This window comes from Microcebus murinus, chromosome 4 (genome assembly GCF_040939455.1).
Source record: "Microcebus murinus isolate Inina chromosome 4, M.murinus_Inina_mat1.0, whole genome shotgun sequence".
Taxonomy (NCBI): Eukaryota; Metazoa; Chordata; class Mammalia; order Primates; family Cheirogaleidae; genus Microcebus; species Microcebus murinus.
In genome coordinates this window covers 82,777,014-82,790,282 of record NC_134107.1, presented here as the reverse complement: position 1 = coordinate 82,790,282, position 13,269 = coordinate 82,777,014, and the positions used below count along the sequence as shown (strand labels likewise).

Here is a 13,269-nt window from a genome sequence, read left to right as displayed (position 1 = left end):
ATCAGGGAAATTGCAAATCAAAACCACAATGAGGTATCACCTAACCCCAGTGAGAATGGTGTTTATTAAAAAGTCCCAAAACAACAGATGGTGGTGTGGATGCAGAGAGAAAGGAAAACTTACACACTGTTGGTGGGACTGCAACCTAGTATAACCTCTAAGGAAAGCAGTATGGAGATACCTCAATGAACTACAAGTAGACCTACCATTTGATCCAGCAATCCAACTATTGGGCATTTAACCAAAGGAAAAAAGTCATTTTATAAAAAAAACACTTGCACTAGAATGTTTATTGCTGCACAATTCACAATCTCAAAGATGCGGAATCAACCCAAGTGCCCATGAATACATGAACGGATTAATAAAATGTGGTATATGTCATGGAACACTACTCAGCCATAAAAAAAAATGGGGAACTAATACCTTCTGTAACAACCTGGATGGAACTGGAGACCATTCTTCTAAATTAAGTATTGCAAGCATGGAAAAACACCATATGTACTCACTATTACACTGGAGCTAATTGATCAACATTTACATGCATATATAGAAAAATAACATTCATTGGAAATCAAGCAGGTGGGAGGAGGAATGAAGGGCAGGGGTTGGGTAAATTCATACTTAACTGGTACAATGTACACTATCTGGGTGATGGGCACACTTACAACATTGGCTCAAACTGTACAAAAGCAATGCATGTAAGCAAAACATTTATACTGCTGGAATATTCTGAAATTTTAAAAAAGGTATTATTAAAAAGAAAGAGTTACTGATTGATGAACTGATTGACTGAGAAGGTCTCCAGGTTGTAGGTAATTGTGAGGCAGGCAGCAAGACAGGTAGCAAATAGACATTTTAGTTGTTGACTTTATGTTATTTTATATAATTTTTTAAAAATTCTATAGATCTTATAAACATATCTGGAAAGTAATTATTCCTTAAACAAACATTTATATGCCAAGGCATTGTGCTAGGTATTAGAAGTAAAACAAACTCTCTATTTAGCTCTATACTGAAACTGCCAACTGCCTTCCAGCTTCAAATCCAGTTTCAAATGCAAGATTATCACCTTATTTCTACAATACAAAAACACATATTCCAAACTTGCTCATCCTCCAAGTCTCAACAATTCTTGCAGGCTCTTCATCACCTATGGGATATATGTCAATCACTATTTCCATTAAAAAAACCTAAGTTATACATTCATTCTATGAATGTAATGAGGGACAGTATTAGGACAATTTGCTTCTCACTCTTTTGCCTATTTAATAATACCATCAGGGCAACTTTTCCCTGTTTACACGTAGCTCTTGTATTGGGACTGCTGAAGTTTTAATCTATTATGTGATAAAAAGTTTATAATTACTTTCAGAACATTATTTTTTTAATTGAGAATTTTTAGTGGCATAAATGAAGCAAAAAGTTTGTTAGGCTTTTCCCAGCTCTAGAGATATAAACCCTTATACAGTGAAGAAATGCTATTAAATGAAACAGGTCAAATAAACTAACAATTCATATTAATGACCAGTGGTAGAGATGTTTAGTTTTCTGCTACAATTTCAATCCAGAATTAGCTTCTAAAATAAAATACATGGAAAATTGAGGACTCACTTAAATTTTAATGCAATGAATATGAACTAGATTTTTAGTTCCTTGTAACTTTCTTTAAAAATTCCACAACTTTTTTAGTATAGATTTTATTAGGGATGAAATTTGATTCCTGGTTAGTATTCCAGACAAATTTAAAGAAAGGCATCTTGGTGTTTGCTTTCTTCTGCTCTAAGTAGGCTCTTTATATTTTTCTTGAATTAATTTGCAAAGTAAGTATTTATACATAAATTAGTATTAAAATAGAAAAATGATAAATAAAAATAGTAAATATAGTAGATATAGTAGACAATCTGAAAGAGCATTAAGACATTTCCCCCATGCCATAACAGTGGTATAAAACATGAACGTGACGCCTGATAGGATCCACAATAAAATAAGAAAATGTTTGTTCATGATTCTTTGTTGAAGGGTAGCACATACCAGCAGAATCCTGAAAAAGATAAAACTAAGTTATTTTGTGTACAACTACTTTTTTATTTTTTATTTTATTTTTTTAGAGACGGGGTCTCACTCTGTCACCCAAGCTGGAGTGCAGTGGCCTGATCAGAGCTCACTAAATCCTTGGACTCCTGGGCTCAAGTGATCTTCCTGCTTCCCTAAGTGCTGGGATTACAGACAGGCTTGAGCCACTGCACCTGGCCTTACAACTACATTTAAGTGATAAGCAACATATTCTACTATTATATACTTCCTGTCAAAATATCACAAAACATATATAAAATCTCTGACAAAAATTGGCAGTTAACTAATATTTTAAAATATTTATTGACAATACAGTATACTATGATAGGAATACATATGTCCTATATGTACATGTATAATTTTTGTCCTTAAGGAACTTTATAGTCCAAAGGGAAATCCCATCATTTTTTAAAAGTGGTTTTAAAGTGCTTATATTAAAAAATTTCTATTTAGCAATTTTCTTCTATCTTGCCTTCTTTTAGAACATGGTCCCTATGTACTATGAGGGCAGGGATTGTTTCTTTTGTTTATCATCGTGACTGAGCTGATACACAGGAGATATTTAATAAATATTTGTTAAGTGATTGAATGAAGATACTTCAAAACTGCTTCCTAAATAATGATATCTTTTGTATGATACTAAAATTCAAGTATCAGATTCTGTGATATAAAGATATTTATGGCATTCTTACTTATTTGGCTTATAAATTACGGTTTGACAGACTAGAGAACTGTGTTCTCTACTCTCTACTGTGTTCTACTCCATTGGAGTCACAGATTTAGCTTTAAAATAAGTAGGAATATTATTAGATATAGATGACAGAAAGGAAGCCAGAGAAAAAAAGTTCAAACTGCTCTCCAAACAAAAGCATACTCTATCAACTTTTAATTTTAACAAAACCCTAAATATCAATGTCTTTTCTCCTAGGCATAACATTGTCCTAATTGCTAATTCTAGTTGTAACATCTCTACTAACAGGTAATTAAGTTTTTTGGTGGCAAATTTTCCTTCACACTTACATAGGCTGTAACTTTAAAGACAAAAGAGGTAATTTGTATTTTCTTGGTTTGAGGATGCTTTCGAACACTAAAAAAACAGAAAAAAGGTACATTTAACATATAATAAGCATTGATATAATACATTTTAAGTAATGATCCCTTTTAGTATTTAAGTGTTCTTATTCATATAGAACATGGACATACATAATATCCAATTAAAGTGTTTTGAAACAATGGCATCTGATCCTTCATCCAAGGATGGGCAAGATCAACTGAATTGAAATAGCAGAAAATTGAATTTTACAGTTAGAAAGTTTGAGGTCAGTCTGAGACTCAGATGATGAAATGACCCTCGCAGGCCACAGAGACAATTATTGCATAAGTAGGGATTTATAAAAGTCAGACTGAAGTGTAGACAGCTGTAATGCACAGATAAAAGCATATTAAACTGAAGAATTGAAAAACCTAAATACAAATGCCAGTTCTGCCACTGATCTATTATTTCACTTGGGGCAAGATTAATCTCTCTGAACCTCAGTTTTTTCATATGTAAGCTGGGCATAATGTGGTTCCTTTTAGTTTTTGAAAATTAATTGAGATAATCTATATGAAAACCAAGTGAGATAGGCATTATTTTGCCAATTTTATAGATAATAAAACTAGAGGAGCTATGTGATATAATTAAGACAATACAAATAAAAATGATATTTCTGAAATAGACTCCAGATGACTCAGAGTCCAGTCCTCTTTTCCCTATACATCATCTCTTTATCCCATACCTGCACATTCTATAAATACATATGGATCAAAGGTATCATACATGTGTGACATGTGCAGGTAAAATTTAAAAGAAAATACACTCTTCTCCACTGATCAGGTAAAAGTATTACTTCCCCTCTGCTACATATGTAAAAGTAATGGGGAGAGAGAAAAAGAGGGAGATGAAGATGAAGGACTCTGCGGAAGGAGTGTGTGCATGTGTGCATGTGTGTGTGTGTATATGTGAGTATGTTTGAGCTCATGTACCTTTTGGGGGTGGCCAGCCCATGCCATTTTAGAGTTCAAGATTTTTAGGTGTTTTTCAATTCTACTAGACATTTCATTCAGACTTAAACCCATTAAATTGGTTTCCAAATATTTCTATGACATAGGTTAAGTTCATTTTCTTTTCTTTTTCTAATGTCTAAAATATACTACTTAAAAGTTCAAGACTATCTTTAAAATTTTGTGTTCATCCAAGGGATAACTATCACCACTATATATAAAATATTCATATACCACCTAGATCAAAATAAAGAATATGTCTATGGTTATATCTAACTCTCAATCTTGGTCTGGGATGGTTATATGGTATAAACATATGTAAAAATTCATTGAGTTGTATGTACATTTATGATTAGTCCATTTTACTCTAGATAAATTATCTCCGAGTTAAAAAAACTAAGAAAAAAAAAGCCCTTGTAAAAGTTCATGCTTATCAAATAAGCTTAGAGGACAATTTAGTATTTGATGCTTGAAACTTAACACATATTAACATGTACCAGATATATAATATTTAAAAAAGAAACTACCATTTGTATATTATTAGGAGTTGGTTATTAATAGAAATAAATCATATTATTCCATTCTATTACCTCTGATCCTATATTAGTATTACTTTAAAATATCTCTAAAATAATTTGTCTAATTTTTTACAGGCCAAGCAAAGTACTGTATCACCTGTCCTATATTTCTTAAGGAAAAAAAGGAAATGTAAGGTGATATTCATTAGTGCCCTATGGTATTCTACTAATAATGGCTTTATATCAGATCTTTGGCCATCACTAACACCATCCTCAGATAACTAGTTTTTAAGTTTGCTAGAATATAATTTCCATTTAATACTTTAAAAAGTATAATTATATTAATGTTTTAGAAATAATATAATTGTTTTCTACCAATATCATTTGTGGTAATTGCTGAGTATCAGTCCCACACTGACTCTAATCTTCAGGGTACAGGCCATTCTAAGTAACTCTGCTCATTTTTAAAAAGCAAGGGTCCCACTGCTTAACTAGCATCTGAAGGCCATAATTCTAAGCTTCTGAGTTCAAATAATAAAATTTCACATCTGGGATAGATATGTAGCATGAGGGAACCTTCTAGAAACTTTGACAAGAGTATGTGTTCTATATCTAAAGCAGAAAAGACACAGGCACCATTAGTAACTATGGAATTGTTTCTGCATATACATTTTTGAAATGTAAGAAAACAACTGATCATTTACTCTTAACAAAATGCTTCTAAAGTATTACCTACTTGACTTAAACGAAACTTAATCTTTGTAAAGAAAACATTTTTTAAAACATTTAAAAGGTATATTTTATAGGACCTGTAATAATGGATGAGGAAGAATATATTTTAATAACATTTTTACCCTTTTGTTTGAGCCAGACTTCTAAAATTACACTCTGTATTGTGCCCTCAACATCTATAAACATAAAGGATGAAATTTGCTAGAATGGATTAGTGATGATGTTTATTTGCAAGCACTGGTCAAACACTGTAAAGTAGCTAAAACATGTACAATTAGAAAGGTAGCAGATGTTTTTCTAAAGCATGCAAAAACACCTAATATTCAAGTAAAGAAATAGGAAATAATACCCTTCTGGGTTAAATTGGCTTATACAAATGACTTAGTGGAACACGTGGCTCAGGATTCTGAAAAATTACTAAAGATATTTCAAATTCTACCTATGCTTCCACTACTTAAATATTCCTTGACAACTGCTATATTGATCCATTCTATATCTTTACCACTAAATGCCATGGCTTTAATCAAATAACACAGCATCTGACCCAAATCAGCACGACTAATATCAGAAAAGCCACAACTAGCACATGTGGTAAGCAAGCCAACATAGCTCTTAAGGAACTCTGAAATCATTTAATCCATTCAATTTCTTTGTGTTGGCACCTAAGCCATCATAAATAAGTAAATATTTATTTTGATCATAATTTTCTACTGAAGTTGCTTTGGGAAGATAATTTCATATCCCCTCCTAATTCAGGAAAGGAATTCATAAGCATACTTAAACTTAGATCATCAAAGGAATATTTAATGATTCTCAAAGAAATATACTGCTATGATTGGGCTGGTCTCCTTCCCAGACTCTCCAGAATTTAGAGAAAGGGTCTATCTCACTCTGTCTCCAAGATTGGAGTGCACAACCTTAAATGTCTAAGCTCAGTTGATCCTCCTGCCTCAGCCTCCTGAGTAACTGGAATTACAGATGCACTACAGTCACCATGTCTGGCTAATTATTTTTTTATATTTTGTAAAAATGGGGTTTTGATATGTTGCTCAGGCTGGTTTCAAACTCTTGGCTTCAAGCAATCCTCCCACCTTAGCCTTCCAAAGCATTGGGATTACAGGTATGAGCCACTGTGCCTAGCTGATTATATGTTAGTTTGTTGTAATTTCCTTCAGGCCAAGGACTCTCTGATGCTTCTCTTATAGCCTCTTTAGTGTTCTGTGCACAGTATTAATACTTGCTTGCTGCCTGATTAAGTGATTCCAAGAACAATTCTTTTTCTTCTTGTAAGATGTCATGTATTTTGGCTATTCATTTCATAAGTAGCCATTACTCTTCGAGTCATATTCTTTCTTAGCACCCCAAAAATGTAGAATAGAATCACAGATGAGAATCTGGGGCAGGGAATGTTGGAAAAAACAGCGGGTTTCTGCAATGTTTAGATACTGAAGTTGTTTCTATTTCAAATATCTCCAACAGAATCTCCTCCTCTGCAGCAAGCACATGGTAGTGAGAAATTCCACAGGCTCATGTGGCTGATGGAGCACAACACTGCAGTGGTAGTATGTGTGTATGTGTGTCTAGGGTATATAGAGGAGTATATTCAGGGAGTGCTAGAAGTAGTCTAGCAAGTTCACATGAGCCGCAAACGATTATGACAAAATATATTTGATATAGATATGTGTATACTTTTTCTAAAATTCTGTTTCTAACATATCTCTTCTAATAATCTTTATGTATTGATGCAATAACTCATTAAAATCAGGGTCAGATTATAAAAATATTTTTATGTTTTTAAAACCATATCAGAAATAAACTAAATAAACAAAATAACTAAATTATGCAGTTTGTTTTACAGCTATATGACACATGGAATGGATATGAGAATTAAAGTGCTGAGTATAAGTAAAGTAACAATTACAAATCTGATGAGAAGCTAATACTATTGTTTTCTCATTAAAATAAAATTATATAACTGGGCTCCAAGACCTTTCCTTTCTCTTGTTTCTATCAGATAATCTAATATCTTTATAATTTAAAAATCCACCCAAAGAATATTGACTTCATTTAAAATAAAAATATAAATAAGAAATTTTTGCCAGGCTCAATGGCTCACACCTGTAATCCTAGCACTTTGGCAGGCCAAGGAAGGAGGATTGCTTAAGGCTGGGAGTTCAAAACTGGCCTGACCAAGAATGAGACCCTGTCTCTACAAAAAATAGAAAAATGAACAGGGCATCGTGGCATGTGCCTGTATTCCCAGCTATGTGGGAGGCTGAAGCAAGAGGATGGCTTGAGCCCAGGAGTTTGAGGTTACAGAGAGCTATGATTGTGCCATGGCATTCCAGCCAGGGTGACAGAGTGAGACCCTGTCTCAAAAAGAAAAAAAAAAGAAATATTTTTTTATTTCTTGCTGTTATATCCAGCAAGAGGATATAACAATTGTAAATATATATGAACCCAATACTAGAGCACTGAGATATATTTGTTAAGGTTTTAATCCTCATTTGGTCTTCAAAAAGAAAAAAGAAGAAAAAAAAAAAACAAAAAACAAACTCTACTAGAATACCTGAAACAAACTGTACAGCTTTGGGACTAATTTGAAAGGTAAAGATTACACCTAGATGAAAATTCTTCCACCTCTTTGGAACAAAGGTAATAATTTTTTACTATTAGTTGAACAAACTCAAACATCCTGAGGAATCTCTTGTGTGCCTTTGAGATTTAAAAGGAGGCCTGGTAAGAAAAATAAAGGCAGCCTGGAAGATGGCAGTTACTAATAAGGGATAGAGTGGGTGACAGGTAGTGAATGAAGAAACAAAGAGAAAAGAGGTAGATGAACAATGAGAAGACTGAGAACTAAAAGAGAGGTGGGGAAATCTAGAAATCTTTCTAGCCTGGCATAGAGGAAGGAGGTTATAAGAGGGGTCAGGATAGTGCTATTTTTCACAAACTTTGGTTGTTAATATGACCACAAAGAGATGCTGCATAATCTTATAAAACAACTTATTCTCTTAATTAGAGATTTACATATTGTGATCTAGCAACTTTACCTCACCAAATCCTTATAGATAAGCTTTGTTGTTTCCAGATATGGGTTAACCACATCTTCATATTGACAAAGGGCTCCACCAAGGCAAAGATGTTTGAAAAGACAAAACAGGAACTCTTCTCTATCTGGTTGGCTGAATACTTCATATTTTTCTGAGTCTTCCATTAGCAAAACCTAAGATAATAAAATTCATCTAAATGTAACATAATTCAAGGTTCTAATTTTTATGTTTTCAAAAGTTTCAATTTATATATTACAAAATAATCTTATACCTATTTTAAGAACCAATCCCAAGGCAACTGGAGAGAGTAATCAGCAATCTGCACTTATTTGCTTCCATTTTATCATTAGGTACTGACACGCAAGGAAAGGAACAAATCAAATTTTTAAAAGAAAGGAGCTAAGTCTCCCCATCTTCCACTTTATTTTTTTATTCTAGCTCATATGTTTAGTAATTGTTTTAGTGCAACTGTATTTTTAGAGTTAAGTCACTGCAAATCTTATTTGGAAATAAATGAGAGCATAAATAAATACTGAAACTTCTCTATCCCATAGGTTTCTTATCTTTGCTTCTATCCAGAGGCTAAACACAAATGGTCATTTTCTAAGCCCTCTCACTTAACAGAGTTTGGGTCACTACTTTCCTTACCCCACAACTATCTATTTTGAGCCATTTGGGTACTGGAGCCTCATACCCACCTCTCCTTTTCCTGATCTCCTCTAATAAGATCACTTCACACATCACATTGATTTTTGTTCTCCTGAGATCTTGCTATTTCCTTCAGAAAGCAGAAAACTAGATCTGATGTGGAAGATATTCTTATACCTTTCATAAATTGAGAAACAAAATCTTTCCCAAACAGACAAAAACTGAAGTAATTCATCCCTACTAGATTGGCTGTATAAGAAATGCTTAAGGGAGTCCTACATCTGGAAGTGAAAGAATGATATCTACCCTTATGAAAACATATAAAAGTATAAATCTCACTGGTAGAGCAAACACACAAATGAGGAAGAGAAAGGAATGAAATGCTATCACTATAGAAAACCACCATATTGCAAAGACTAACAGTAAGAGAGAAAGAAAGCTAAAAAGTATATACAAAACAACCAGAAAATAATTAATAAAATGACAAGAACAAGTCTTCACATATCAGTAAAAACCCTGAATGTAAACAGATTAAATTATCCACTTAAAAGATATAGACTGGATGAATGGATTAAAAAATATGACTCAACTAACTATATGCTGCCTAAAAGAAACTCAATTCACCTGTAAAGACACGTATAGACTGAAAGTAAAAAGATGGAAAAAGATATTCCACACACTCAGAAATGAAAAGTGAGTGGGTATAGCTGTACTTACATAAGATAAAACAGACTTTAAGCCAAAGACAGTAAAAAGAGACAAAGAAGGTCATTATATAACGATGAAGGAATCAATTCAGCAAGAGGATATAACAATTGTAAATATATATGTACCCAATACTAGAGCACTGAGATATATAAAGCAAATATTTTTAGATCTAAAGGAAGAGATAGACTCAAGTATAGTAATAGTTGGAGACTTCAACACTCCACTTTCCGCATTAGACAGATCATCTAGACTGTCAAAGAAATACTGGATTTAAACTACACTTTAGACCAAATGGACCTAACAGACTTGTATGGAACATTTTATCCACCACTTTATCCAACAGCTACAGAATATACATTTTTCTCATGAGCACATGGAACATTCTCCAGGATGGATCATATGTTGAGCCACAAAACAAGTCTCAACAAATTTTAAAAAACTGAAATCCTACAAAGTATATTCTTAGATCACAATGAAATAAAACTAAAAATCAATAACAAGAACAACATTGGAAACTGTACAAATACATGATAATTAAACAGCATGCTCCTGAATGACCAAAGGGTCAATGAAGAAATTAAAGAAATCAAAAAATTTCTTGAAACAAATGAAAATTGAAACACAACATACCAAAACCTATGGGATACAATAAAAGCAGTATTAAGAGGGCAGTTTATAGCAATAAACACTTACATCAAGAAAAGTAGAAAGATTTCAAATAAGTAATCTAATGTTGCACCTCATGAAACTAGAAAAGAATAAACCAAAACAAAAATTAGTAGAAAGAAATAAATAATAAAGATCAGAGCAGAACTAAGTGAAATACAGGCTAAAAAATACAAAGGATCAGTGGAATGAAAAGCTAGTTTTTTCAAAATGTAAACAAAATAAAAAAAACCCACTAGCTAGACTAACCAAGAAAATAAGAAAGTAGATCCAAATAAAATCAGAAACAAAAAAGAAGACATTATAACTAATACCATAGAAATACAAAAGATCATCAGAGACTATTATGAACAAATATATGCTAACAAACTGGAAAACCTAGAGGAAATGGATAAATTCCTGGACATATATCACCTACCAAGATGGAATGAGGAAGAAACAGAAAATCTGAACACACTGATAATGAGTAATGAGATTGAATCAATAATAAAAAGTCTCCCAACAAAGAAAAGCTCAGGATCAGATGGCTTCACTGACAAAGTCTACCAAGTCTATAAATGAGAAAAAACACTAATTTTCCTCAAACTATTCCAAAAAATTGAAGAGCAGGGAATTCTCCCTAACTCATTCTATGAGGCCAGTATTACCCTGATACCAAAGCCAGAAGAAGACACAACAAATAAAACTACAGGCAAATATCCCTGATAAACATACATGCAAAAAAACCTCAACAAAATACTAGCAAACCAAATCCAACAGCACATCAAAAAGATAGTACACCATGATCAAGTGGGATTTAGCCCAAGGATGCAAGGATGGTTCAACATATGCAAATCAATAAACATGATACATCACATTAACAAAATGAAAGACAAAAACAATATGATTATCTCAAGAAACTCAGAGCATTTTATAAAATTCAACAACCTTTCATGATAAAAACTCAACAAAGTAGGCACAGAAGGAACATATCTAAACACAATAAAGGCCACATATAATAAATCCACAGCTATTATATTGAATAAGGAAAAGCTGAAAGCCTTTCCTCTAAGAACTGGAACAAGACAAGGATACCCACTTTCACCACTCCTATTCAACAGGGTACTGGAAGTTCCAGCCAGAACAATCAGGCAAGAGAAAGAAAAAAAAGTCATCCAAATTGAAAAAGAAGAACTCAAATTGACCCTGTTTGCAGATGACAAACAGGATTTTTCTTATATTTAGAAAAACTTAAAGATACCATGAAAAAACTCTTAGATCTAATAAATTCAATAAAGTTGCAGGATAAAAAGGTAACGTGCAAAAATCAGTAACATTTCTAAAGAGTAAAAAAGAAATCAAGAAGGCAATCTCATTTATAATACCTACAAAAAAGTAATAAAATGTCTAGCAGTAAATGTAACCAAGCAGGTGATAGGCCTCTACAAGAAAAACCTAAAACTCTATTCAAAGAAATTGAAGAGGACGCAAACAAATGGAAAGACATCCCATGTTCATGGATCAGAAGAATATTATTAAAATGACCACATGACCCAATGTAATCTATAGATTTAATATAATCCCTATCAAAACATCAATGTTATTTTTCATAGGATTGTTAAAAAACAATCCTAAAATGTATATGGAACCAAGGAAGTACCTGAATAGCCAAAGCAATTCTGAGCAAAAAGAACAAAGCTGGAGGGATCATACTACTAGGTTATTATGTATGAAATGTCTGATTTCCTTAAGTACTAAGTTTGACAGTTGGTATCTCTGACATTTCACTTTGACACTGTTTGTTTTATTTTTATCATAAAGGTACATCCTTACTCTTTCAAATGCATGGTTTGGTTTGTGATTATCTTTCAAATTTTTTTTAGAGAAATTTTTGTGAAGCCATGGATAAGTAAAAAATTCAAGTTATTTTCGAATGTAAGTCCCTCTTGGAACCAATGTAGTGCAGACAGCTCAAAATGTCAATAAAGTGTTTGGGAAGGATGTGGCTAATGAGCACACAGTATGTTGATAATTTGAAAAGTTCCATTCTGGTGATTTTAATCTTGAAAATGAACCATGCGGGTGATCAGAGACCAAGGTGGATAATGATTAGGTGAAAGCTGTAGTGGAAGAGAATTCATCTCAACCTATGTGTGAATTAGCAGCAAGGTTTGACATTACTATTCCAACAATGTTGGACCATTTGAAACAAGTGGGAAAGGTAAAGAAGCTGAATAGATGGGTACTGCATGAATTAAGTGAACATCAGAAGAGAAATCTTTTTGAAGCTTGCTTTTCTTTGCTGTCATGATACAAAGGTAAATGATTTCTACACTGTAGTTATTTGTGCCAAAAAAAATGGATTCTTATTGACAATTTCAAGCATTCAGCACAATGATTGGATAAAGATGAAGTGCTGAAACACGGTACAAAACCAAATACTCACACAAAAAAGTTAATGGCATGTGTTGGGTGGCCCAGTGCTGGTATTATCCACTATAGTCTCATGATATGTGGTCTGTTGATTACAGCAGATGTCTACTGCAACCAATTGGATGAAATGATGAGGATGCTTGTGATTAAGCAGCTGAGACTGGTCAATAGAGACAGGCCAATCCTCTTACAAGACAATGCTTGACCATGTCACACAAACAATGCTGTTCAAACTACAGAAGCTGGACTTGGAAACTTTCTGTTGTCCACCATATTCACCAGACCTTGCACCAACAGAATACCCCTTCTTCCAGGCTTTGGACCACTTCTTTTTTTTTTTTTTTTTTTTTTTTGAGACAGAGTCTCGCTTTGTTGCCCAGGCTAGAGTGAGTGCCGTGGCGTCAGCCTAGCTCACA

The 13,269-nt window shown here is 33.2% G+C and overlaps 1 protein-coding gene across 1 annotated transcript in view; it reads right to left on the bottom strand.

Annotated features, from left to right (window-relative positions):
• Positions 1 to 1,599: 1,599 nt before the first annotated feature.
• CFAP300 (cilia and flagella associated protein 300) overlaps positions 1,600 to 13,269 on the bottom strand; it is a 30,547-nt gene continuing 18,877 nt past the window's right edge. Inside the window, exons 5-7 of the mRNA XM_012770548.2 lie at positions 8,420 to 8,592; positions 3,094 to 3,160; positions 1,600 to 2,041 (exon numbers count right to left, since the gene is read on the bottom strand). Coding sequence (XP_012626002.1) covers positions 1,913 to 2,041; positions 3,094 to 3,160; positions 8,420 to 8,592 — 369 coding nt within the window. The 3' untranslated portion in view covers positions 1,600 to 1,912. The remainder of the gene's footprint in view (positions 2,042 to 3,093; positions 3,161 to 8,419; positions 8,593 to 13,269) is intronic.